General features: G+C 41.8%; 1 protein-coding gene across 1 annotated transcript in view; it reads right to left on the bottom strand.

Moving 5' to 3' along the window:
- KCTD1 (potassium channel tetramerization domain containing 1) overlaps positions 1–27,849 on the bottom strand; it is a 93,347-nt gene that overhangs the window by 42,244 nt on the left and 23,254 nt on the right. Inside the window, exon 2 of the mRNA XM_023207755.3 lies at positions 3,167–3,345. Within this exon, the coding sequence (XP_023063523.1) occupies positions 3,167–3,345 (179 nt within the window). The remainder of the gene's footprint in view (positions 1–3,166; positions 3,346–27,849) is intronic.

Below are 27,849 nucleotides of genomic sequence, written 5' to 3'. Positions count from 1 at the left end.
GAATCCAGATGTAAAGCTGTTTCCATGGCTAGGAAAGCAAGAAATGGAAAATATTTGGAATTTGAAAGGCAGTTTGAAAAGAAACAATTCCTAGGTTTGGCAGAAGATTAAGTATGAAGACAATATTATGTGTTGGGCACAGGGCCATGGTGTGCTTTTCATAATCACATTTAATCCTCCCAATAACCTTGCAAGGAGACCTATTTGTGCCTATTTTACATGAGAGACGACAGGTGTTCAGAAATTAGACCTTTCCATAGCCAAAGAACAGCCATTTGCCAGCATCCAATCCTAGAACTCATGAATCACACATTATTTTTGCTGTTGCTCCCATGATACTAGGACTCACTGGTGACAGAAAGCAGAGGGAAAGTCTAGGAAAGGAAGATCAACAATTCTGTCTTTTCTAATTACATTGGTGAAAGAGACATTCACTTTTTGATGTATTTCAGTATCAGGTTGGGGAGGGGTAGGTTTAGTGAGATGCTTTTATAAAAACATCTGTTTCATGGTTCAGCGCTGTCCAACAGAAATATAAAGCAAGATACATGTAATTTTACATTTTCTAGTAGCCACATTAAAAAATCAAAAGAAATGAGTGAAATTAATTTTAATAATATGTTTTATTTAACTCAACATATTATCATTCCAACATGAAATCAATATAAAAATTATGAGTTTACTTTTTTGGTACTAAGTCTTTAAAAATCAGTGTATATTTCACACTTAGACGATATTTCAATTTGGATTGGCCATATTTAAAGTGCTCAATAGCTGTACGTGGCTACTGACTACTGTATGACACAGCGCAGGTAAAGAAAGTGATGAGATCCATGCTATTTGATGCATGTTTCAGGGTGTGGATAAGAAGGAACAAAAGTAGACTCTTAGAAATATCCATGGAAAGATGGACTGAGAAAGAATCTCCAAATGGGACACTATATGAAGTCTTTACCTCATAGTATATAGCGACAGAATGATGAAAGTAACAAATTATTTGAGAGATAGGAACTGAACGAATAGAGCCTCTCTCCCTCTATCTTCTACTGTGGCCAGCCGACCAAGTGATACCAGGGAGCTTCCTAGGGCCTAACCCTGGGGGGAAGGAGTCAGTGGAAGGAGACCCACCCAGTTACAACGAACATAGAAGAAAACCAATTGCTTAAGTCACAGAAAATGTAGTTTTTATTAACTTCCCTCCTGTCTCAAGGTTTAATTTAAAAAAACTGAAGCAAAAGGCCATCAGATCAGACCAGTAAATCTTGCTACAGTTTAAGGTTTGCTTTTTGTCTCTTAATATGCATTTTGTGACTTAAACCCTAGAATTAAGTGTTCATTTAAAGAGGCAGCTGTGATTTTCTGTAGTTGATGGTGGTATTAACAGAGGGTTGGAAGGAATGGAAATAGGCGTTTTCTAAAAGAACACCACTTATATAACAAAATTCTTGAAAAATAAAGCCATTATTATAAAATGATTTTTTGTAGTCCCTATTCCAATATACTTAGGGAAGGTAGGGACTAAATAATAGTAATAGATGACTAATACGATCATTTCATTTTAAAGTATATAGTCTTTTGGGTAACTGAACAATGGAAATCTATTTTATTTAAAGCATTTCTATCGCAGAAATTAAATCTGGAAATTAAGAGAGAAAACATTTCATCTTCTTTCCAACTTTCACATTCTTTCATAAATTATCAAGTAATGGAGTGAGATTTTAAAACAAAAAACAAAAAAGTCGGCCCTCATGTAGTATGCAAGGTGACAGTGACTTTTATGTCAGTGCTGTCTACTTAGACTGTAAGCTGTTATCTGTCACTTCGTAAGATACTTAAAATGTGCCCTTCTGAAGCTCAAGGAGTGTATTTCCAGTTCCTGTCATCAGAAACAGAGAACCACCCTGTTTCCTGATATTACCCCACATGAGTGCATGCCTCCTCCCCTATCCACCAGCAAAAAACTTCCCTTACAGGATCTGGGCATAGCCCCCAAATCTGGGCCAGAGCCAGGAGGGCTGTCCCAGGGTAGAAAGGAAATTATTTCTTTGAAACTCCTTTAGAAATGGGTGGTTGGGGCCAGGTGCAGTGGCTCATACCTGTAATCCCAGCACTTTGGCCACGGCCAAGGTAGAATAATTGCCTGAGGCCAGGAGTTCGAGACCAGTCTAGGCAACATAGTGCAACCCCATCTCTACAAAAAATTTAAAAAATTAGCCAGGTGCAGTGGCTCACACCTATAGTCCCAGCACTTTCGGAGGCTGAGATGGAAGAATTGCTGAGGCCAGGAGTTCAAGACCAGCCTAGGCAACATAGTCTGTCCCTGTCTCTACAAAAAATAAAAATAAAAAATTAGGTGGGGGCATGCACCTATGCTGTCAGCTCCTGGGAAGGCTGAGGTGGAAGGGTCACTTAAGCCCAGAAGGTCAAGGCTGCAATGAGCCATGTTTGCACCACTGCACTCCAGCCTGGGCGACAGAACAAGACCCTGGCTCCAAAATAATGATAATAATAATAATAATAATAATAATAAAGAAATGGGTGGGCAGGGGCATGGGAGGAGATAAGTCATAAACATAAATGTATACTGCCTATTTGTAAATCACCCTCTGTCTTTAAACAATTTGTATATTTATTTATCTACCTTAAGTTCGTAAGTTCCATGGCCCTTCATTTTTTTAAAACTATACTATTTTGGCTTCTTGCATTTTTGCATACAGATCTAAATATAATGCCTAACTGCTGAGAATCTCTTTTTTTTTTCTAGTTCACAAGTTGATGAACCAACTCATCTCCTATAAAATTATCAGAACCTATAAGAAAGCATGTTTTTAAAGAAGGAAGGAACAAAGGTGTTGGGGAGAAATCACCATCTTTTTTGTACTACATTGAGAATTGTGAATATTATTGTAGAGCAAAATATCACAGTATTCCATTCTCCTGTGACATTTTTACATGGACTCGACTAAGCTGCGGGTCCAATCCTGATTCGAAGACGTCCAGCCATTGTCTGAGACGTCTAGCCTAGGCAGCAGGGTGGCTCATGCAGCACTTTCACGTCCTGCCCCCTGCCTCCACGAGGCTATGCTGCTATGCTGGTCAAAGGAAAAACAGTTAGGTTATCAAATACATGCACGTCAGAGTCTGATTTTTCAGTTTTTCAGATTACCTGGATTCAGGGTATTTGGTGAGGGTGGCCAGGCTGCTGGTGTACATGTGGCCGCCCACATCAATGTGGACAGGCGCATTGGATTTTGTGAGTTGTGCTGGAGTAGGGATGCCTTGGTTGTTCAGTGGAGATGCAGGGGATCTAGTGATCAGAGGTCTTGACATATTGGGCCGACTGTCCTACAGAGAGATAAGCAAGTTTAGACACTTTTTCTCTTTACAGCAGAAAGATAGGAAATACATATAGCATAAGGAATGAACAAGTGATTAACGATACTCATTCAGTAATAAAACCTGAAAAACCGGCAAGCTCTTGCTTTTGTTATAATGAGTATCAGAAAAACAAATTCTGTATTAAAGAAAAGGAAATCTTCACATGCTCAGAAATAAGGAGCTGAACTAATGTTCACTTCAAGTAACTCTGAGGACTATGAAGGCTTATTATACTAACAAATTCTTGCATTTATCAATTGGCAAATCGCAACTAGTATGATATGAAAAGTCTATTCATTCCAAATAAAACAACAATCAAACACTTCAAACACTACATATCTAAATAAAACGCATATGGGTTAGCCCTCTCTTTGAAAACTTCCTCACTGCTATGCACTTGGAATAAAAACAGACCTCTGACACCTGTGTTCTACAAAATGTTTTCTTAAACTTTTCTTTTTCAAATCAGGAAAAAGCGAGCATACTGGTCTAGCCATCAGCTCACATACTCAAAGCAACCTCGCAAAGAGGTACCACAAATTTATCAGTCAACAGAATATACCCTCAAATGATAAATATGTGCCTGCTCATGGATCACAACCGAACTGCTCTTCTGTATGCCTGACTTCTTGAAGAAATCAAGTTCCCAAAATGTAACTGAGGCAGATGTTGATGTGCGGTCGCACAAGCGAAGGTGCAATGTGAGCAAACAGACCAGAATGAGGATATCACGTGCTGGCAGCAATAACATGTTTAAGAAATTGTCCCTTTTTTTTTTTTTTTTTTGAGACAGGGTCCCCAGGCTGGAGTGCAGTGGTGTGATCATGGTTCATTGCAGCCTCAACCTCCTAGGCTCAAGCAATCCTCCCGCCTCAACCTCCTTAGTAGCTGGGACTACAGGCACCCGCCACTATGCCCAGCTAATTTTTATGTTTGTATGTATGTAGGGTTTCTCCATGTCGCCCATGCTGATCTTGACCTCCTGGGCTCAGGCGACCTGCTCATCTCAGCCTCCCAAAGTGCTAGGATTACAGGCGTGAACCACCTCACCCGGGCAGAAACTATACTCTTGAGAAAATAAATTATTACATCCTTTCCACGGATACAATATAAATATTTCAAATGCTATCAAAACATGGTTGTTTGCTTTTAAATTAGAGCCCAAACCACAGACAAGTAAAGATAGGTCTCTGGTATTCAATGAAGGGGTCAAACATTTAGAGTATCTAACTGAAGAATAAGCTAAAATAGCATTTATGCACGAATTCTGTAACACCAATGACACACGTATACTCTCAGATTTATAATTTAGCCTAAGATTGTTTTCAAACATGCAAACAATGTATGGCAAAGCCAGGGATAAGGCACAATGTATGGCAAAGCCAGTGATTTTGAAAAACGCCTTTGATGGAGACCACAAAGGGGAAGTCATCTAGTTTTTCTGCATAAAACTCAGCATGATAAAATATAAATTTGCAAAACATCATAGATTTTATGATCTGGAACAGCTTCAGGAGTTACCTGAGGTACAACTGTTAGACCACTTAGCATTAACCACATGTCCAAGCAAGACTGTGAATGCACATGCTTTCTGAAACTCACCAACTACTGTGAATGGGGTGGTGACTGGGCCTTTACGCAAAATGTTTACCATCTGTGTTATGTGTTTCTATATGCTGAATTAACACAGCCTAGAAGCAGTTATAGAAAAAGAGTTAATGTTTTAGTTCTTAAATCGGCTGGTTGGCTCAAGGGTGTTTACTACATTATTCTTTATATGTTTCTAGATATTTTTAACAACGCAAAATAGATATTGAAAAACACAACAGGATGTTTGTAACACACACAGAAGGAGAGTTAAAGGGGTATTGGGTATTGGAAAAAAATTTAAAAACCAAGACAGTTGGTAGTAGATATAAAACAGGTAAGGTTCAGAAATACTAAAAGTAGCATTTTAAAATCTGGATGACAGAAAACACATTTTTCCTTTAAAAATGCTATCATACAACCTCCACTTTTAACAGATACATACTGACTTCCTTTTAGAAAATGATTCCCTGGGACAGACACACACACACACACATGCGCGCACACACAGGCACACGCACACCTCCCTCCCTGTTACATTTTAGCCCATCACAGTGCGGCAGAATCTGTAATAGTTTTTCAATTGGACACATTCTCTATCCTGCCTGAGGGTGCTCAGGCGAAAATGAACAGATTTGCAGGGTTAATATTGTCGTTAGACTGTGACCTCATTCAGCACGGCTCTAACACTGCCAGGTCTATATAGAAAGAGAAAAAAAATGAAAGCGTAACTGATCGGTTGAAGCATTCCAGATTTCTCAGAATATATACCATTTACATTGCAAGTCATAAATGCAATGGATATTGCTAAATTTAAAATTAAACCAGTGTTTCTTCAGCTCAGGGTGGGGGTGGGGTGGGGTGGGGTGGGGACTGACCCTTAAGGGCAAGGATTAGAACCGCCCTCCTTTGGTGAGCCCTCTTGGTTCTCCTAGGCGCTCTCCCCATCCTGGATGTTCTCCTCTTTCTGCAGGGTTGCTCTGGCTATGCTCATTTCTAAGGCATTAACTGATATTAGTTAACACAGGGCTTTTCACTTCACTTGGTATTTTCCATATGGGGCAGATTGTAAGAACTTTTTTTTAAGAGGCAGTCTCTCTCTGTTGCCCGCGCTGGAGTGCAGTGGTGTGATCAAAGCTGCTCACTGCAGCCTCAAACTTCTGGGATCAAGCGATCCCCCTACCTCAGCTTCCCAAGTAACTGGTACTACAGGTACGTGCCACCACACCTGGCTATTATTACTATTACTGAGATAGTATCTCACTCTGTCACCCAGGCTGGCGCCATTTCAGTTCATTGCAACCTCCACTTCCCAGGCTCGAGCGATTCTCCAGCCTCAGCCTCCTGAGTAGCTGGCACTACAGGCACAGGCCACTAATGCCCAGCTAATTTTTTTATTTTTAGTAGAGACAGGTTTTTGCCATGTTGCCCAGACTGGTCTTGAACTTGTGAGCTCAAAGTGATCCTTCTGCCTCGGCCTCCAAAGTGTTAGGATTACAGGCATGAGCCACCACATCAGGCCTAATTTTTTATTTTTAACGTTTTTAGAGACAGGGGTCTCACTGTGTAGCCCAGGCTGGCCTTGAACTCCTGCCCTCAAACAATCCTCCTGCTTCAACCTCCCAAGTCACTGGGATTACAGGTGTGAGCCACTGTACCTGACATATAAGAACTTTTAAAATCCTCAGACTGGTATTGGGGGAGGATATTTGGGGCTGAGAGTCCGGGCACTTGTAATAGACGTTGGAGTTGATGCTCAGTATCTATCCCATTGACTCCAGATGCTTCATCTAACATAGTTGTGGCAACCTCTTTCCTTGGCCAGTAGCTGGAGCTGACACTTTCTCAACTTTACCTAGATGGACACTGAAGTCCAGGATGGGACGCTGCTACCTGCAGCTGCCATCTCCCTGCCAGTTTAAGGATGAAGCCAATGCCCAGGATGGCACAGCTGAGAGCTGGAGGGAAGCCAGGTCCTCGCTGACACTGTTGACACACTGCATCAGCCATCTCTCAGCCTCCCACCTCTAGATTTCCTGTGACTTGGGAAAATAAATTTCTGTATTTGTAAAGCGAGTTTGAAGTGGGATTTCTGCCACGTGTCTTGATAAGGAATCCTTCCTGTTACACAGCTGCTTCCCTGCGAGGTTGTTTGGCTTGGGGGGCCTTGGCCAGGGATGCCAAGCATGGCTACCCGCTGAGATGCAGCAGAGCCTTCTGTTGTTCCATCATCGTACTCAACTCTACCTTCCCATCATCATCTTAGTTTGTGTATGTCTTTCAGGATTTCTTCTAGAGAAAGGAAAACCATAACCTTTAACCAGAAAGAGTGCAAGTGACTTGGATGCACCGTCACACGGCTGAAGAAGCAACTCAGAGTGCTGAAGGCTATTTTGAGTTCTGCGCGTTGCTCAGGCAGAGCGCTCTGTGCCAAAACTCCCTCCGGAATACAGAGGAAGAATCCGGGAGACGAACCCTGTCCTAACACGAAGCTACTTGATTACTGCTCCTCCCCTGTGCAGCCCATTGTTCTCTCCTTCAAAACATTTTTACTTATTTTTATTTTTTAGAGACAGGGTTTCACTCTCTTGCCCAGGCTGGAGTGCACTGACACATTCATAGCTCACTACAGCCTTGAGCTCCTGGGTTCAAGTCATCTTCTCGTCTCAGTCTTCCCAGTAGCTAGGTCTACAGGTGTGCACCACCACACCTGGCCAACTAAAAACATTTTTTTGTAGACACAGGGTCCTGCTATGTTGCTGAGGCTGGTCTTAAACTCCTGGCCTCAACTGATCTTCCCACCTAGGCCTCCCAAAGTGCTGGAATTACAGGAATGACCCACCAGGCCCGGACCATGACATTTTATTATTATTATTATTTTGAGACAGGGTCTCACCTCTGTCACTCAGGCTGGAGTGCAGTGGCATGATCACAGTTTGGTGCAGCTTCTGCCTCCCAGGTTCAAGCAATTTTCACGACTCAGCTTCCTAAGTAGCTGGGACTATAGGAGTGTACCACCACACCTGGCTAATTTATTTTTTTCATGTTTTTAGTATAAATGGGGTTTCGCCATGTTGCCCAGGCTGGTCTCCAACTCTTGAGCTCAGGCGATCAGCCCGCCTCGGCCTCCCAAAGGGCTGAGATTAAAGGTGTGAGCCACTGAACGCAGCCCATGACATTTATTAACATCTCTTGAGTGCCAGGCATTGTTCCAAATGATAAGTGAACAAGAGTAAACAAAACAGGCTGGTCTCTGGCCTCACCAGTCCTGCTGTTCAGTAGAAGAGAGCCCATGAAACATGCGACTACAATCAGGACAGAGGAAGGCCGGGCTACTATGGCAGCTGATGGAGGGGACATTTAACCCAGAGTTGGGGGCTGGAAGGATGGGGAAGGATCCCTAGAGACTGAGAACTGAGAAGTTAACAAACACTGGAAGGTTGGAAGGAGAGTCCCAAGTGGTATTCCCAAGGCTCCAAAGTGGGAGAGCGCATGGTACCTTCCAGAAATTGAAAGTTCAGCATAGTGTCGCAACCACTTATTTTTTTCTCCCAGGTTGAGGGATAATGCGGGAGACAGAAGCTTGTATGGTGATCTGTGGTCTGAGAACCACAGAATTAAATGATAATTTACAATGAAAAAATAAATGAAGCCCACCCTTGTGTCTGGAGAAGAAGAGGTAGAAAGGTAGGGAGCGAAGACCCCACATTCTAAACAGAGCTGTCCACAGAACTTTCCGCAGTGGAGGAGACGCTCTGGACCTACACAGTTCAATACGGTCACCAGCAGCCACAAGTGGGTGTCATAGTGAGACTGAATCTTTAATTTTATTTTAGTTAATTTAAATGTTAATTTAGGCCAGCTGTGGTAGCTCACGCCTGTAATTGCAGCACTTTGGGAGGCCAAGGCGGGCAGACCACCTGAGGTCAGGAGTTTGAGCTCAGCCTGGCCAACATGGCAAAACCTCATCTCTATTAAAAATACAAAAATTAGCCGGGTGTGGTGGCAGGTGCCTGTAATCCCAGCTACTCGGGAGGCTGAGGCAGGAGAATTGCTTGAACGTGGGAGATGGAGGTTTCATTGAGCCAAGATTGCACCACCGTACTCCAGCCTAGGCAACAGAGCAAAACTCTGTCTCAAAAAAAAAAAAAATAATAATAATAATAATAATAATAAATAAATTTTAATTTAGATAGCTACCTGTGGCTAGTTGCTATCATTTTGGACAGTGTAGTAACTTTGGGTAGAAGTAAACTTTGCTAGAATTTTTCTTAATATTTGGAAGCCCAAGTCATGACCAACTGGAATTTCCCACTCCTGTGATGGAGAAGCAGGGGTATTTCAGAACTGAATACAATTTATTCTTATTTCTTAGAGACAGGGTCTCACTCTGTTGCCAAGGCTGGAATGGAGTGATGCTATCAGGGCTCACTGAAGCCTTGAGCTCCTGGGGTCAAGCGATTCTCCTGCCTCATTTTCCCAAGTAGGTGGGACTACAGGTATGTGCCACTACACTTGGCTAATTAAAAAAAATTTTTTTTTTCTTTTTTTGTAGAGATGGGAACTCACTATGTTTATCTGGGCTAGTCTTGAACTCCTGGCCTCAAGCGATCAAATGCCTTATGACCCCTCACACACACATTCATTTCCCTCTCCCTTTCTAACAGTATTTCTCCCTTCTTTACTGACATTATACTTTTTTTAAAAAAAGAATGATGCCCTATAGATTTGGTAGAGCACTGAAGAAAAGGTGTCAGGAACAAAAGGGGCACGTACTGTATGACTGTATTCACATGAAGTGACAGGCAGGCAGGACGATGACAAAGATCAGAACAACGGCCACCTTTGTGGCTGGAAGAGGGAGTGACCAGCAAAGCTGCACATCTTGATCTGAGTGGTGACACAGTTGTACACATATGCACGTGGAGGATTCGTTCACTTTAAGTTCTATTAAATAAAAATAAGATAAACTGAAAATAATCTTGGGAAAAAAATCCTACAATTAGAACACTTTACTGTGGAAATACTTAAATTTCTGTGAAATAACACTTTTTTTAAAGCCAAAAAAAGTGCTTATTATTTCCTTTGACAGAATTCACCAAATCTGACTAAAATATACTCTGACATGAACCAGCCCTTAGGAATTCTATTTCTAATTCCTCCTTTCCCATATCTGTCCTGTACAGATTTTCCAGGCGTGCTGATCAGTGCATCTTTAACATTTCCATTTCCTACCTCCTTCCCATAGCTTCATCATCCATCTCTCCTACCCAACAGAGGAGCAATGATTTTTTTGGTAGTAGAATCCTTCAAGGGATTTGACTTCAGGCATCTTTCAAAAGAAGCAAATGAAAAATCTGCCTTCTAACCTAGCTGTGTGCTGTTCAAACAGGAGCCCTAGGGGTACTGCCTTGAACAAATGAGCTGAAGTTTAAACTGAAAGTTTTAATGACTTTATTTGTTAAGAATGTATGTCCCTGTCTTATGTCACGTTTCACTATTGAGTTTGACCATATTACCTCCTTCACTGGAGAAAGAAACAGGCTTCTTAGTGATAGCTCCAGAAAAGCATGTCACTGGTAAAATACCCATATTCTCTGACATTTTAATTCATAACATTCAGTAGAGCAGTGAAAGAATTTAATACAGATCATAACTTTTCCACAAATTTCAACCTCGATATAAATATATTTCTCTGTCTCTCCCTCTCTCTGTTTCTCACACACACACACACACACACACACACACACACACACACACCATCTGTATTATATGGCATACTTGGATATGGGAATGCTCTGATTAACTCTGATAGTCTGACAAGGGTAATCAAAAGTGTCTTAGGCAAGGATCTTGCTTCCTGGGACGGAAATCTGTAGTTGCCTTGGGAGTGTTGTTTCAAGAATGACATCATCATTGGACTCTCAATAAAGGTTCTTATAAGAAAACATCACTTTACTGACCATAGCTACTTAATTGTATAGCAAGACTCCAAGACTCTCAACCACAACGTCAACGTATTTTGAAAGAGGCCTCACTGGTCTCTTCATTCATTCAAGTGCTATTTATTGGGCACCTATCACCTGCCAAACTCTATGTTCTCTATTGACTTTAACTAAATAGCAGAATGAGCCTGAAGAGAAAGAAAATAATCTTTCTGGTAATTTCACTTAAGTAAAACAAAACAAAACAAAACAAAACGCAGCAGTGATTCAAAATTGATGAGTACTGTATGCATAATTTATTTAGAGAACAGTTTCTGTCAATCTTGACCATTTGGGAAACAGCAAAGAATTAGCCCAAAAGAGTCTTCTGAGTATCCAAATTTGATGTCAAGCTTTCTAGTCACTTTATTCATAGGAGCCCCCCTTCAAATTCATAGAGACTACTTACTCTTTTTTAAGAATGTAATAAAAATTTTTTTAATTTTATTTTTAATTGACACTTAATTGTACACATTTATGAGATACAGAGTGTTAATCCCATATATGTATACAATGCTCAAATTGGAGTAATTAGGCTATCCATCACTTCAACCATTTATCATTTCTTTGTGTTACTTATTCTTAATCATTATAAGAAGTGGGATTATTGGTTTTCTATCTCACAGGACAGTAGCTACTTGCTAAAATCACCTAAAATTAAGTCATCCAAAGATCAAACCTCAGATGAAATTAGACTGGAAAGTATATAATGTATTGAATAAAAATTTCCATCCCAAAACAGTAAAGGAAAACATTTTTCCAAGTTAAGACAATTTTCAAAACTCCATATAGCTGGAAAAGTTACATATACAGGGCACCCTAAGTAAGGGTACAGGAGAAAGAGCCCTGTTCCTTCGGAATCTGAAGACCTGGTTTGAACTCAGCCGCCCGCCCTGTGCAATATCTGAGAAGTTACCAAACTGATCTAACTCCAATATCCTCATCTCTAAGACGAGAATAAATCGCCCTACCCGACAGAGGGGCAAAGATGGCAGATGAGCCAGTGTTTGGGAAGACATCTAACAGAGTGTCTGGCATTTAGAAGGAAAAAATGAAGCTTATTTCTTTCCTCTGAGCACAAATAAAGTGAAATTTGACAAGCCAGATGGACAGACAGACAAGCCTTCTAGGGACCTAGTGAGAAGTACAAGGAACTACTTTAAGGTCACTGAGCGGCAAGGCCCCACAAAAAGGCAGTGCTTTGCATTGATGTAACACAGTATTGCATTGTGGGGTGCACATAAATAAAAAGAAAATGGGACAAGATGCTAATTATGTGCCTTGGACAAAGTGTATGAAAGGAAGTAGAGAATGAAATCATTACAGTAGGTTCATGAAATGGTACTCGAGCTGTATTGCTTTTTCTTTTCAGATTAAAATTGTAATTTCACAGAATTAAAAACAAATTAAAAATAGGATGCTTCAAAGTTGTTTCAAAATGACCAGGGACTGTGTTAAATTAATCTGCAGTTCTTTCCTAATCTGAAGTGGTAAAACGTTACCCTTCTTGCTGTGGGCAGGACAAGGCGTTACTGCTGTTTATCTACTTCACTGCACAGTCTGTCTGCCAGATACAGACTGAGTGTCCTCAACATGCCTTTTTTTTTTTTCTTTTTCATAGTGAAATATGTATCTGAGAAGCTCCCTTATTAGATTACCAAGCTGAGGCCATGAAAAGAATGACTATTGGCCAACATTTCTCTGCTTTTAGTTCACAAAGAAAATGAACTTGAGAAAAATAATATCTGAATAGAATTTTGCAAGTTTCTTATAGCCGAATTAATTTTTAAAATAGATTTCTTACATATTTTTAAATACACTTAAAACACTAGAGAATAGTTTAAATACATTCGACAGCTCAACTATAGATACTATTCACTTTTAAAAAGCTAAAACATAGCATTAAAAGTGACAGAGCAGCCTCAGTAATAATAGTTCTATAGGGAAAGGCCATTTTTGCAAATGTGTGTAGATACAATAAAAAATTCTAGCATTAAACGCACCAAAATAGTAGGCATTAGGACCGGGTGATGATGCTACAGGCAAACGTTTTTAGTTGCTTTTATTTATGCTATACAGAGTTGAATATTTACTAGTATTGAATTTTAAAAATGGAAAAAAAAATAGCGCTCAATGGCCCCATCAAATCATTTAGTACATACTCTTGACACACTGCTATATTTTACCTTCCTAATAGGGATTTTTGACATTTTTAAGAGGCCAGAATGAAGAAATACAGGAATGGAACTAAACTTAGGGATAATACTTCCCTTTCCTTAATTTTCTTGCCAGGGAGGAAATGCGCGGAACTGAGTATTAAATGGGCTTCAGGTCAAGGAAGCTTGTATTCAGCTGACACGCAAGACGATTTCATTTGATCCTGAAAGGCAGGATCAGTCGCCTATGGTTCCCACACTCTCAGGGTCTATCTGGTCGTCTACTCCCTCTCCCAGATCCCTCCATTCCCAGCTCTAAAACACGGCAAGAGCAAAATGATCAAAGCTATCCAAGTGCACTGCCTGCGTTTCCTGAAGTCGCCCGGCCCTGCACACGCTCTTGTGGGGGGAAGATGCGAACGACAGCAAATGTTGGCAATGAAACAACATCTAACACTTAGAGAGGGCCTTCGAGTCTGAAATCAGAAACCTCTGCACAATGTTAGGTATTATCGCCATTTCAGAGAAGGAAGTTGACTCTGAGGTCAAGTGGCTTAGCCTATAATTATCTAGTAATAAATTTACTGTGATATTTTACATGCTAGCCATTGTGTACCCAGATAAGGTTGCCACTCTCTTATTACTAGGCTATACATGCTCTGGCATTCCCTGGAGGAGGGAGAGATTTGCCTTGTTCCTTTCACCCTGTCTGTGTTTGGGGGTGAACATACTGGCTGGAGGCTTAGAAGGAGGGTCAGTGATCACAGAGAAGGCGGGGACCAGCTGGCCCAGGAAGTGGACACCTCCCCTACCGCGGACAATTGGCACTTCATTCACTCCCCTAACTCTCAGTTCCATGTGCATTTAGCAGGACATACTGGCCTCTACATAAATCATAAACTTACTAACTTCTTGGATGTGGTCATAGAAAGTCCTCATTCAGCAGAGTATCCCAAACTAAATGTGCTCCTTTTAATTTGAATTGAGTCTCTGGGAATCTCCTCCAAGATTCTTTTTTGTGGAGATGGAGTCTCACTCTGTCGCCCAGGCTGGAGTGCAGTGGCGCGATCTTGGCTCACTGCAACCTCTGCCTCCTGGGTTCAAGCGATTCTCTTGCCTCAGCCTCCCAAGTAGCTGGGATTACAGGTGCCCGCCACCACGCCCAGCTAATTTTTTGTATTTTAGTAGAGACGGGGTTTCACCATGTTCCCCGGGCTGGTTTCGAACTCCTGAGCTCAGGCAATCCGCCTGCCTCGGCCTCTTAAAGTGCTAAGATTACAGGAGTGGGCCACTGTGCCTGACCTCCTCTGAGATTCTTAAGTGCCCATTTGCTTGACATTTTTGTATTAAAAAAAGAAAAGTTAAAATACACAGGTTTATACGTACATGACTTACTCTATATAATAAATGTGTTCATAAAAAGTTTACTTGCTCATGTGTTCATTCATTTAGAAAATGTTGGCTGGTTGCTCTGTTTGGTGCCAGGCTAGGACACTGTGGAAATGAACTCCTCAGGGAGTCTCTAAGTTTAATGTGAGAATTAGTCATATGCACAGGGAATCCCTGATGACAGGAGACCCCACGTAAATAAAAATTTTTTGGCCAGATGTGGTGGCTTACATCTGGAATCTCAGCACTTTGGGAGGCCAAGGCAGGTGGATCACTTAAGGCCAGGAGTTCAAGACCAGCCTTGACAACATGGTGAAATCCCATCTCTACTAAAAATACAAAAATTAGCCACGTGTGGTGGTGCATGCCTGTAGTCCTAGCTACTCGGGAGGCTGAGGCAAGAGAATCACTTGAACCAGGGAGGTGGGGGCTGTAGTGGGCCAAAAATTTTTTTTTTCAATCAAATTATGTCTAAAATACTTTGAGAACTAAATAATACTTAAATACCCCAAAGAATGCACTTCTCTGGGTTTTATAAATCCAGGGTGTATTATTTTTAAATAAGACATACCTATATTTAGTAATTCCACATTACAAAGATCACACTTCTAACTTTTGCCCCAATTACCTATTAAAGAAGCAAACTATTTGTGGCACTTCTAACGGTGTTGACAAGGAGTTAGGGACCTAAACACAGAACGTTTTCCGAGGACGCAACAACATAGAGACCAAGTTTTAGCCTAAGCCATGTCACCAATGAGCTATGTGGCCTTGGCAAATTCTTTTCTCCCTCACTTTGGCTTTCCCATTTATAATCTATGCAGTCGGGCCAGATGCTCTATAATGCTCTTTCCAGTTCTGAATTTTTACCAGTCTATCATTTTTAAAAAATATAAGCCATAGAGATTCAAATATCTTAAGAAAGCTAACATTTTAGAAGGTCAGAATTGGAATTCAAAATGCCTCTGAAAGAAAGGAGAACTGGTCATGAAATGAAAGGCATTCCAAAAGCATGAGTGCCAAAAAAGCCAACTCAGGGAGATTCCTTAACAATCGCACCATTTTCTCTAGCTGATCGGGAAGATTACATTTTAATCACTACTGCTTTCTATTTGCCTCCACTGGCAGGAGAAAGCAGCAAATAAAATATGGTGCTTAATAAGCAAAATGCCTACTTGGGAAAGATTCTTTACTTAGTGTCATTTTATTGGAGTATCATATACTTATTTATAGATTTCATTGTTCTAGAGTATTAGTCTGAAAGCAGCTTGAGATTCCCCTGTAGAACAGAAAAAAAAATTCGTCTCAATGATATAAAGTGATGCTTTTTCAAAATAAAGTAACGATCTCTTGTAAGCAGAATCAGTGCCAAGTTTTCCAAAAGACATATTTGGTAATAAAAATTTTTAAAGGTATTGGGGAGGAGAGAGCCAAGCACAGTGGCTTATGCCTGCAATCCCAGTGACTTGGAGGCTGAAGTAGGAAGGATGCTTGAGGCCAGGAGTTCGAGAGCAGCCTGGGCAACATAGTGAGACAGTGTCTCTAAAAAGATTGAAAAACTAGCTGGGCGTGGTGGTCTCAGCCTACAGTCTGTGACTCAGGAGGATGAAACAGGAGGACTACTTGAGTCCAGGAGTTCGAGGCTGCAGTGAGCTATGATCATGCCACTGCATCCCAGCCCAGGCAACACAGTGAGACCTTGTCTCAAAAAAAAAAAAAAAAAAAAAAAAAGAAAGAAAGAAAGAAAGAAAGAAAAGGCAGAGAGATGTTGAGGGAAGTAGTGTCACGTTTACACTCAGACCTAATGGGTCATGTGTCCTGTTGACAGGCTCCAGGCCTAGCGATTTGCCAGAAACACTCCTCCTGGACCTAGGTGACATCTGGCATTCACTGGCATTCATTTGTCAGAAAATATAGACCAATTCTCTTCTTGCTGTTGGGCTGTCCAGTTCTTAGTTACATTTGTCCTATTTGGACCAATAGTGCCTGCAGCTGAACTGCCAGACCTGGTATTAGCACAGGAGATTTGTTTCTTGGAATATTTTGGAGAGGACAGTGGTTGATGAAACTTCCTGCTTAGGAGCAGACGGGTGAGAAGATATCACTGAAAGCACAGATTAAGAAGCAGGCATTCGAATGAGCCCTAAAGACAGCAGTGAACAGTCATCCTCCTCAGTATTTTATTGCATTGAGCTATTCTTTACAATTTTCACACTGTAAAGGAGACATCTGTGTTCTTGGAGATATATCTTAAAATAAAAGCCAACAAGAGTACAAAACAAACCAACTTTTAAAAGATCAACCTGACTGGGAAGAAAAGTTTCCTATAAAAATGGAAATGCATTAGAAAACCATTGTACCTTGTATCCAGATAGTGCCTTATGCACATGAAGCCGTCATTTATGAGATTCCCGAACTCCAAAGACTTTACAAACAACCATGACCCTTGTAAGGTCCAGAGGAAGCAGTAGAGAAAGCCAATACCATCTTTTGCAAAGAAGGAACACATGGAGGCAGCAATATTTAGATTAGTTGCTCAGGTTCAAACAAGCTAGTTGATTTAAAAGTTAGAAGCAAAATATTCCCGGATCTAAACTTGCATCCTCCTATCTTAGATGTCTGGGGCAATCTGGTGGCGTCTGACCCACTAGGGCTTAGACTCTGAAAATAGACCTCTTTTTCCTTTTTTTTTTTGAGATGGAGTCTCACTCTGTCACCCAGGCTGGAGTGCAATGGTACGATCTTGCTCAGCTCACTGCAACCTCCACTTCCTGAATTCAAACGATTTTCCTGCCTCAGCCTCCTGAGTAAGTAGCTGGGATTACAGGTGTGCGCCATCAAGTCCGGCTAATTTTTGTATTTTTAGTAGAGATGGGATTTCACTGTGTTGGCCAGGCTGGTCTTGAACTCCTGGCCTCAAGTGATCCACCCGCCTTGGCCTCCCAAAGTGCTAGGATCACAGACGTGAGCCACAACGGCCAGCGGAAAACAGGCCTTTCATTTGCCCATGGCAGCAGACGGCACTGCACTAGAGCATTCCTGCCCAAGGAAGTGAAACGGGCGACAGAATTTCTTTGGTAGTGTTAAGAGCCCAGCTGAATTTCATTAGATGGTTTTTAAAGCAAAAGACATAGTATATAATGCCAAGACAATGACAGGGCTGGGAGAACACAGCGGATAAATGCAATTTTGTCTAAGAAGAAAAGGGGTCAGGGTCAGAGAAGCAGAAAAGGGACAGACAGCAGCTCTAAAGAGGCCAAGAAGTTAGAAGAAAGGGAAGGGGAGCAGGAAGTGAGGAAAGGACAGTGGTGTGAGAGGGAGTGAGAAAGAAACTGATGGAAAGGAAAATATAGGAGATGAGAGAGACAGGAAGACAGGGGTGTGTGTCAGGGAGGAGGGATCAGAGTAGTTTCACCTCCTCATTTTCTCAACCTCCTGTCTACTTACATATTCAGGAGGTCAGGCTAATGCCTGGGTGCTTCCCTATAGATTGTTTATCCCACGGGAGGAACTTACTTGATCCCTCTGCAAGTGGGCCCTTTTGCATGAGAGAGGTTTGTAAGAAGAGTTTAAAGGGTCCTCCAGGTCCTGCATTTTGCTTCAGTCCTCCCGCCAACCAGTCTGAAAGATCCCTATCTGTATGGCTTCCTCCTGAAGATCTGGGGCTGAAGCCTGATTTTTAGAGAATCAGGTAGATCCTTGGCCCTGACGGAAAGTTCACCACTAAATGAGCTCACAGATAAACGGTTATAGCAAGTGGAACAGAAGATCACAGGCATCAGCTGAAAGCCTGCCGAACAGAAGATCACAGGCATCAGCTGAAAGCCTGCAGACGCAATCAGAATAAAATCAGGTGGTGAGTAGCATCCAATTCCTTTTCCTATCAACTCCCCACAGTACTTCATGAAATCCTTTTTTATTTTTGGGACTTGGTAGAAAATGAATACACAGTACTGAAGATGACAAAGCAAGCCGATAAGGCTCTATGATGGAGTGCCCTGATCTCTTTCCAGTAAATGACCTCAGTAGTGATTTGTCCCTTGGGACAGCAGGCATCAAATGCTTTTTGATTTGTTACCTACCCAGCCCAAATGTCAATTAAAAGAAAAAACAAACCCCACAATTTCATGCTGTTAATAGGCACACATGTCAAGTAAAGGAAAATCAAACACTCACAAGATGATAGAGATTTTGTGGAGATAAAGTAAACACATAATACTTCCCAGGACAGAAACGCTGATGCAGTCACCCTGCACAGTAAAAACTCCAGTAACCAGGAGGAACTAGGCAGCCTGTGCTCGCTGAGGAATCTCTGGGTTATCAGCCCACACTCTGAGAAGCGGGACATTAGGAGTGCTGGTAATACTGCAGTTTTTAAAAATGACAAGAAGGCAGCTGATATGGTTTGGCTCTGTGCCCCCGCCCAAATCTCATCTTATAGCTCCCATAATCCCCACGTGTTGTGGGAGGGACCCGGTGGGGGATAAGTGAATCATAGGGGCGGGTCTTTCCCCTGCTGTTCTCGTGATATTGAATAAGTCTCACGAAATCGGATGGTTTAAAAAAAGGGGAGTTTCGAGGCCGGGTGTGGTGGCTCACGCCTGTAATCCCAGCACTTTGGGAGGCTGAGGTGGGCAGATCACCTGAGGTCAAGAGTTGGGAGACCAGCCTGACCAACATGGAGAAACCCCATCTCTACTAAAAAATACAAAAATCAGCCGGGCACGGTGGTGCATGGCTGTAATCCCAGCTACTCAAGAGGCTGAGGCAGGAGAATTGCTTGAACCCAGGAGGCGGAGGTTGTGGTGAGCCATCGCACTCCAGCCTGGGCAACAAGAGCGACACTCGGTCTCCAAAAAAAAAAAAAAAAGAAAAGGGGAGTTTCCCCGCACAAGCTATCTTCTCTTGTCTACCGCCATGTGAGATGTGCCTTTCACCTTCCACCATGACTGTGAGGCCTCCCCAGTTACGTGGAACTGTGAGTCCAATAAACTTCTTTCTTTTGCAAATTGCCCAGTCTCGGGTATGTCTTTATCAGCAGCGTGAAAACACACTAATACAGCAGCCAAACAGCTCTGCGGGGCTGACTCTGGATTCCTGTAGCTATAAGAGACAGACTCAGAGTGGGTAGGGTGGGTCCCCCCAAGTCCCCTAACCAGGGCAAAGTGTTTTCAGAAATGAAATATGGTACTCAGAATTACCCTAGGAAATCAGTCTACCTGCAGGCTCTGCAAGGGTAGAACTGTGTTTCGTTTGCTGTACCCCCCGTCTCTAGCACAGAGCAAGACAGTCAGTAGGCACTAAATAAACATTAATATGGCATTCCAGAAGAGAATTTAAAAGGTGGGGGCACCACAGCTCACCATCTTTCACCTTCCTTCACCTAAACTTTTTCTTCTCTCCAATAACCATATGAAATATTAGAAAACACTTTAGTATGCAGAATAAAAGCAGAAAGGGAAACAAACTAATTTGTAAAATGCAAAGCTATATATATACATTTTTTGAGACGGAGTCTCACTCTGTCTCTCTGTCTCCCAGGCGGGGTCCACCTCCTGGGTTCAGGTGATTCTCCTGCCTCAGCCTCTTGAGTAGCTGGACTACAGGTGCACACTACCATGCCGGCTAATTTTTGTATTTTTAGTAGAGATGGGGTTTCACCACATTGGTCAGGCTGGTCTTGAACTCCTGACCTTGTGATCTGCCCACCTCGGCCTCCTGAAGTGCTGGGATTACAGATGTGAGCCACCGCGCCTAGCCAAAACTATAATTTTTCATGAAGATTTTCAAAATTTTGCAAACAATTATTAAAGTTTAATGATTATTTTTAAGGGATACTTACAAAACGCCAGTCTACACATGTTGCTCACATACCATCCTTATTCCTTTTTTAAAAATTTAAACAGGCTGCGTGCGGTGGCTCAAGCCTGTAATCCCAGCACTTTGGGAGGCCGAGATGGGCGGATCACGAGGTCAGGAGATCGAGACCATCCTGGCTAACACGGTGAAACCCCGTCTCTACTAAAAAATACAAAAAACTAGCCGGGCAAGGTGGCAGGCGCCTGTAGTCCCAGCTACTCGGGAGGCTGAGGCAGGAGAATGGCGTAAACCCGGGAGGCGGAGCTTGCAGTGAGCTGAGATCCGGCCACTGCACTCCAGCCCCGGACAGAGCGAGACTCCGTCTCAAAAAAATAAATAAATAAAATAAAATAAATAAATAAAACAAAATTTTTTAGAGATGGGTTCTTGCTATGTTGTCCAGGCTGGTCTCAAACTCCTGGCCTCAAGTGATCCTCCCACTTTGGCCTCCCAAAGTGTTAGGATTACAGGCATGAGCCACTGCACCAATCATCCTTATTTCCTTATTCCCTCTGTTTCCCAGTGATTCTGAACTTACTGTGAAATCCCAACACACTTTATACTGCACAGGACACTGTGCTATACAAACTAAACTTTATTATAAATGTAAACTTTATAAGTATTATCTTTTCTGCTGATAGATAATGTGTACTAATGAACTTCTGATATTATTAATTACAAGAATAATACATGGTAAATTCATTATTTTTCCTGCTTTTATTATATTCTCAAAGCTTTTAAAATATAAATTCTCAATTAAGACACAGTAAATGAAAATTTGCCTGACTTTTACATTTATGCTTAAATCTCACAAGTGATGATTTTCACCTGTATTCAGAAATGCCTAACTTTAATGATGGTCTTAGATAGTCACTGCTTAAAGAATCCTCATGTAAATGAAAAAGTGCCCTCAGAAGTACAGAATATACCTCCTTCCTGTTTGTCTTATCTATGGCAAATATGCAAAAGATGAGACTTTGGTATATGTGCGATACTAAAATATTAACCTCTTGCTCCTAAGTCAGTCCAGTATTTTATGGAAACATGTTTCGTTGAGACAAATTAAAAAATATTCTAAGTCTAAGTTATTTGAAAATGCTCTGGTCATCTAATGAAAATCCTAAACTAGAAGTAATGAAATGAAGTTAATAATAACAACACTTAACGTTCTGGCCTGTTTATCACCATTGAGAGGAGATGACCTGATATTAACAGTCACTCAACCATTTGTATAAACTAAGACTCAAAATAAATTCCATCACTGGAATTATTTTATCTGCTAATAACATACTTGATATCCTGTTTCATGTACTCGGTCTATGGGTATTAAAATGTTAAACAAATTAAGCAGTGATTACCACGTCTCTCTCTAAAGATATATTCAGTTGTACTAATATAATTCAGTTGGACAAGAATAAAGAGAGAGATGGGAGGGGGTAAGAAGTTAGCATATTTGAAATGTAAAAAATAATTGTGGAGAGGAACTGTGGCTGCTCTAGGTAAAAGTCTATATATTCGGAACCAATTGCTGCCATTTGTTACTCTTAATTTGAAAATCTATAAGAAAGCATCAAAATCAATTCAGTTCAGTCTTAATGAGACAGCTCGAGCAAGAGCCTATTCACTGTACCTATTCTAATTAGCATGAATATGTCCTCAATGTCAAATCTGACAATACAGTTAACTAAATTAATGTTAATCCCGTAACACAGGACTATATTTGAGTTAGTAGCTCTAAAATAGATTTTGCATATTAGCATTTTTATAATGAATAGCAAATGAATTCAGGACTGGAAAAGATCTGGTTCATGATCGTTTCTGAGAAAAGGGAAACTGAGGCTCAGGGCGACTGAGTGGTTTGCTCAGTGCCACAGCTGAGAAGCACCTGGGAAGCACAGCCGCCAGCGTCCACACACACATGCGCCCGCTATTTTCTTTCTGCCATCTCCCCAGAGAGAACTGGAGCCTTCATAACCATGTAAAACTAAATGGAAGTCAGATGATATCCCCCTAAATTATTGATGACTAACAGTATTTGTCAAGACTTTACAACAGAAGACCTCAGGTACCCCCACAGAGGTTATTAAGTATAATCCTTGCTTTTTAATTGCCACTTAAGCTGAAATTACTACCTCTTCAAGATTTATACGAAGATAATTTAGAGATTTAGTTTGAGGTGGATGTCGACACATGCTAATTGACCTTAATTCACACGTATTTCTGAAGTGATGTGAAAGATAAGGGATGAGGAAATTTGACAAATTAGAACCCCCCCAAACCCCCAAAATTAAAAATAACTGCTAAAAAGACGGTGTCGGCTGATTCCATATTTTAGCTCTAAAATGTTTGCTATGTCCCGAACAAGAGGCTGGAAAATTATTGGCTTTCAATTCATGCCTACAAACTCCTCCTCCAGCTTGCCTGCAGATACCGAGATACTGAGATAGTCAGAAGAGTCCTCACTTTGAACTGGCATGGCATTAAAATATCTCAGCGTTGGGCTGGCATCTCCCTGTTTTAATTTCCTAAAGGCTGGAAGTTCAGAGAGCTGGGCTCCAGGCTCCTGCACACACCTGCTGCCCAAAGTCGCTAAGCCTTCTCATGCTATAAAAAGGAGGCAGCAGAACCCCACTGGTGGGGTGCCCATACCTGTTCATTGTGGAACCTCTTCTTTACAGAGGAAAGCTTACATTTTAGCTGCAGATAAAAACCCAGAAGGCAAAGCTGCTGGGGGAACAGGAGTGAAGGACAGGGACAGGCCAAGTCCTCCCTGGAGATGGGGGGAACCTCAGGGCCCTGAAGGGTGGAGCGCTGGCCTGGATCATCACTGAGGGGCTTTGGTTGTGACAGCCCGCGGGTCTGCTAATCACAGTAATGCCAGGTGGCATTTGGGGGTGCCCGCTGTGTGTTAGGCACCATTCTCAACCCTTGACATCACTATCTCATTTAATCCTTACAGTGGCCTTGTAACACTTCACTAAAAACACCACTATGGGCATATGCCAATATTCTTAAATGCTTTTTTGCAAAAGCTCAAAAATCTCTCAGTTCAACCCATTTTCCAGGTAGCAGTCATCAAAGACTCAAAAAAAGATTCCCTAAGAAACTGCCTCTTTTATAAACGGAGAAAAGAACACTTACTTCACAGGGCTGTCTGGGGATTTCATGAGGGCACGAGGTGTCTCCTACAGGGCTACGGGCACAGTAAGAAAACAATACATTTTTCCTTAAAGATCTATCAAGATTGTGCCCCAACAGCTACAGAATTCTAAAGGCTGGATTTATGGTTATTAAAAACTTCTATACTCAATTCCTGTGGACTCACAGTTCACATTAAAAGAACATAAAAGCCAAAAGGTCGGCATAAAAAATATATGCTGTATAATTTCATTTACATGAAACTCTAGAAAAGGTACAGCTACAACTAATCTCCAGTGGCAGGAAGCAGAGCAGTGGCTGCCTGGGGGCTAGGACATGGGAGGGGGGCTGCCGGGGAAGGAGCAGGAGGAAGCTTTCTAATCTGACGAAAACGGTCTATACCTTAATTGGGGGCAGTGTATTTGTCAAAACTCACTGAACTGTACACTTAAAAACAGATGCACTTTGTTGTAGATAAACCATACCTTAATAAAGGTGACTGGAAAAAAAAAAAGTAGTTCTAAAGAAAAAGATGCAATAACTGGATGCTTAGCCAAACTCCTCTTGCAGATTCTTCCGGGGACTGACAGACTACACTCATGTTGTGAGTTGAACTGTGTCCTCCAAACACTCATATGTTGAAGTTCTAACCCAGTACCTCAAAATGTGACCTAACTTGGAAATAGGGTTGCTGCAGAAGTAATCAGTTATGAGGAGGTCATCTGAGAATAGGGTGGGCCCCAGTCCAGTGATTGGCATCCTTATAGAAAGGGGAAACTTGGATAGAGACAAACACACGGGGAACACGCCACGTGAGCATCAAGGCAGAGATCGATCGGTTGATGTGTCTACAAGCCAAGGAACACCAAAGATTGCCAGCAACCCACGAGCAGCTAGGAAGAATCATGAAACAGATTCCTCTGCACAGCGCTCAGAAGGAACCAACCACGCCGACAACCTTGATCTCAGACTTCTGGCCTTCTGAACTGTGAGACAATCCATTTCTGTTGTGTAAACCATTCAGTCTGTAGTACTTTGTTATGGTGGTCCTAGGAAAATAATACAATCTGGTACACATGCTTTACTCCAGCTACATAGGATTAGACACTTGAACCAACTGTAACTTTCTCAGGTTTAATCAAATCTCCATGGCACCTCTTTCTGGACCATGCCCATTACCATCCCCAAGACAGAGGCCACTGGGCTCTTCTGAACAGCAAATCTGCTTAGAGCTCATGAACTAAAAATAAAATGTTAGTATTTTCCGAGCACTGACTATGTGCCAGGCTCTGTGTCGAGTGCTGTGTGCGAGTCGGCTTATTGACCCTCTTCAATGACCATGAAATAGGAATAAATACCATTTTCTGATACAGAAACTGAGGCTTACAGAGGGTTCAGTAATTTGGTCAAGTCACAAAGCTAGTAACTAGCTGAGACCTAGACTAGCTTTTAAACATCTCCCACAGTGCCTTGTGTACCACTCCACGAATCTGGAAGTATTACTCTTAGCTGACAGCCATGTCCCCATGCGCCAAGGAGCATGCAAGACAGTGCTCACAGGCTTTTGGAGTTTCTGAATTAGAGTTAAAGTTATTTTAAATAGAGATACTTTTTTTTAAAGTTACTCAAAAATTACATTTTTGTGTTCCACGGTGATGTTGTAGATTTGCGTCTCCCAAAGTGTTATGAGAAACCGTGGTGCAAGATATTACCAAGTGGAGGCAGGGGAGGATTAACGATCAAGTAAATTTGGGGAACACTGAGTTAAACAGGCTTCTTTATATAGGGCTTCCAAGAGGATGGCACTGTTTGCCAAGCTTCCCTGACCCTGGAACTCTATTTCTTTAGATACTTATTGAAGGGTCAGTATTCCCTCTACTTTGGGGGAAACTCTGTTGCAGATAGTGACTTACTTTCTGTATGAAACTGTTGTGGGATTTGGCTATTTTGAGACTCAATTTCTGCATTTATAAAATGTAGATAATAGTCCTCCCCCGGCCACCCCAAAGAGTTACTGTAGGGATCAAATTAGATATATGTGAGAAGCACATTAAAATCTGAAAAAAGCTGAGTGTGGTAGCTCAAGCCTGTAATCCCAGCTACTCAGGAGGCTGAGGCAGAAGGATCACTTGAGCCCAGGTGTTCAAGGCCAGCTGGGACAACACAGTGAGATCCTCTCTCAAACAAATAATAAAATTAAAAAATTGAAAACAAAAAAATAAAATCAAACCATCATACGCCTAAGGTAAGCCTTGTGTGGTTTTCTGAGAATCTTACTATCTAACAGAGTTTTTTGAGTCTAGAAAAATAGTGGTGGGGAGCCTCCCATAATCTATTGTTGATTCCTCTTTCCCAAATTAAGAAAAACTTCAAGCAGCTTGGGAAATGCAATTTGTGAAACAAGAATTAATGTTTAGGAGATCAAACTCTGGCTGATGCCGGAAAGATGACTTGGATTCTGGGGTCTGAGCACACTCGCTGCTGGCCAAAGGGGCTTCAAGCAGAGAACAGACTCGAATCTGCAGTCTCAGAACAGCTCAGCCTGAGCAGGCTTTCGAGACTGCAGCAGTCCCACTGGAGACAATGTAGGGGACAAGAGGGAATGAATTCATAAACTTCTCAATTATTATCTTGGTATCTTCTAGTGCAAATACTTTGAGCCCATCGTTGAAAAGGTGCATCCTCCTACCCATAACAACTGGATTAGGATCTAGTCCTCACCAGGCACACACTGCCTGCTTTCCAGCAGGGGGAGGGGGATGCCTGTTGCTAGGAACAGCTCCCAGGACCACATCCACTCTTACTTATGGGCCAAGGTGAAGGCGCCAAGGAGCATGCAAGACAGTGCTCACAGGCTCCATCACTATCCAGCTTTAGTGAGACACAGAGACAAGACTCCCAAAGATTCCCCTATTACAGACAAAATGAGAAAATTCAAGGTCCTGTTTTCTTTCAGAACATTGTCTTTACAGATAGAATTAGCTCACTTTAACTGTATGTATTATTTATATTTTTTCCTGTAGGAATGATCTGCATTATTTACATGGCCCCCAAAGTCACTCAGGCTAAGGAATCAGTATCCTAATGATATTATTCATCCTGTATTGTCCTTTTTTCAATATTGTTCAATTTTTCCCTAACCTTTAAGCAGCTGCCATACACCCAAACATTTAAGAAAGCTCTACCTTTCAAAACCCATATGTGGTATGTACATATATGTTTGAATGTGCATATGATATCTCTGGAAGAATCCATAGGAAAATGTTAACAGTGGTTGTCTCTAAAGAGGAAAATGGGGGATTGGCAGTCAGAAATAGGAGGCAGAGTCATTTTTCATGGTATATTTTTAAATTTTAACATGTACATGTGTTAAATTTTAAGACATTTTTTAATTTAAAAAAAAAATCTAAAGGCACAAACCGCATATGCTCTTCTGGAGTCATTTGTTAGAGGCACAACTTTTAGTTCTCCTTTAACAAAATGCCTTGATCTCACTGTTTATATGTACTGCCTGGATGAACTCCACCCAGAAAGGACCTCTGGAAAGAATGCTGAATATCAAAAAAGTTCATTTCCCTAAAAAAAACTCTCTCATAGAAAACCCAGCCAATACTAACTGCCAATCCCCAACACCTTCCTTTGATGAGTGGTACAGGGCAGAATGATCCAAACACCAACTTTAAAAATCTTGGTTTCTTTTGCACACGCAAGTCTGTTTTTCTATCAGTATGGACTTTCCAGAAGGCCTTAGGGGTTAGGAGGAAGCTCCATTGTGCTAAGCAGGGTGCAGACACACTCCGGTGGGGTAGGGCCACCAGTATCCCCACAGATCAAATCTAGATTAGAAATACTAAAGTAACCACATGACAAACGGCAACAATGCATGCGCTCTGATCCGCTGGCGGAACAAATCTGCTTCATTTCCAGGGCTGAATTCAGGGTTGTGATTACCTTTTGTGAGCCAATATTCAATCATTCCCCACAGCCTCCAGTGAGGTCCAACTAACTGCTCCACCTCATTCCCTTCTCTGCAGCCAAGTCAAACTGAACTAACTTAGTATTTCCCAAAGATTTTCCAAAACCTTTGCATGAGCTGATCCCTCTGCCTGGGATGCTCTCCTGTGGTCAGCTTCTTCCTGCCTCTGCAATTTCTTTCCCAAAGCCCACATCCAAGCAGCCTCACTCCCCTGACAACCAACTGTCATGTCCCCTTGGTTTCATTTTCTGTAGATACATTTATATTTACTACTATATAATATTTCCTCCCTCCCTGCCTGGCTTCCTCCCTTCCTTGAGACAGGGTGTTGCTCTGTCACCCAGGCTGGAGTGCAGTGGCATGATCACAGCTCACTGTAACC

This window comes from Piliocolobus tephrosceles, chromosome 18 (assembly GCF_002776525.5).
Source record: "Piliocolobus tephrosceles isolate RC106 chromosome 18, ASM277652v3, whole genome shotgun sequence".
Lineage (NCBI taxonomy): Eukaryota > Metazoa > Chordata > Mammalia > Primates > Cercopithecidae > Piliocolobus > Piliocolobus tephrosceles.
The sequence above is the reverse complement of the archived record's forward strand: the minus strand, read 5'-3'. Positions and strand labels throughout refer to the sequence as shown.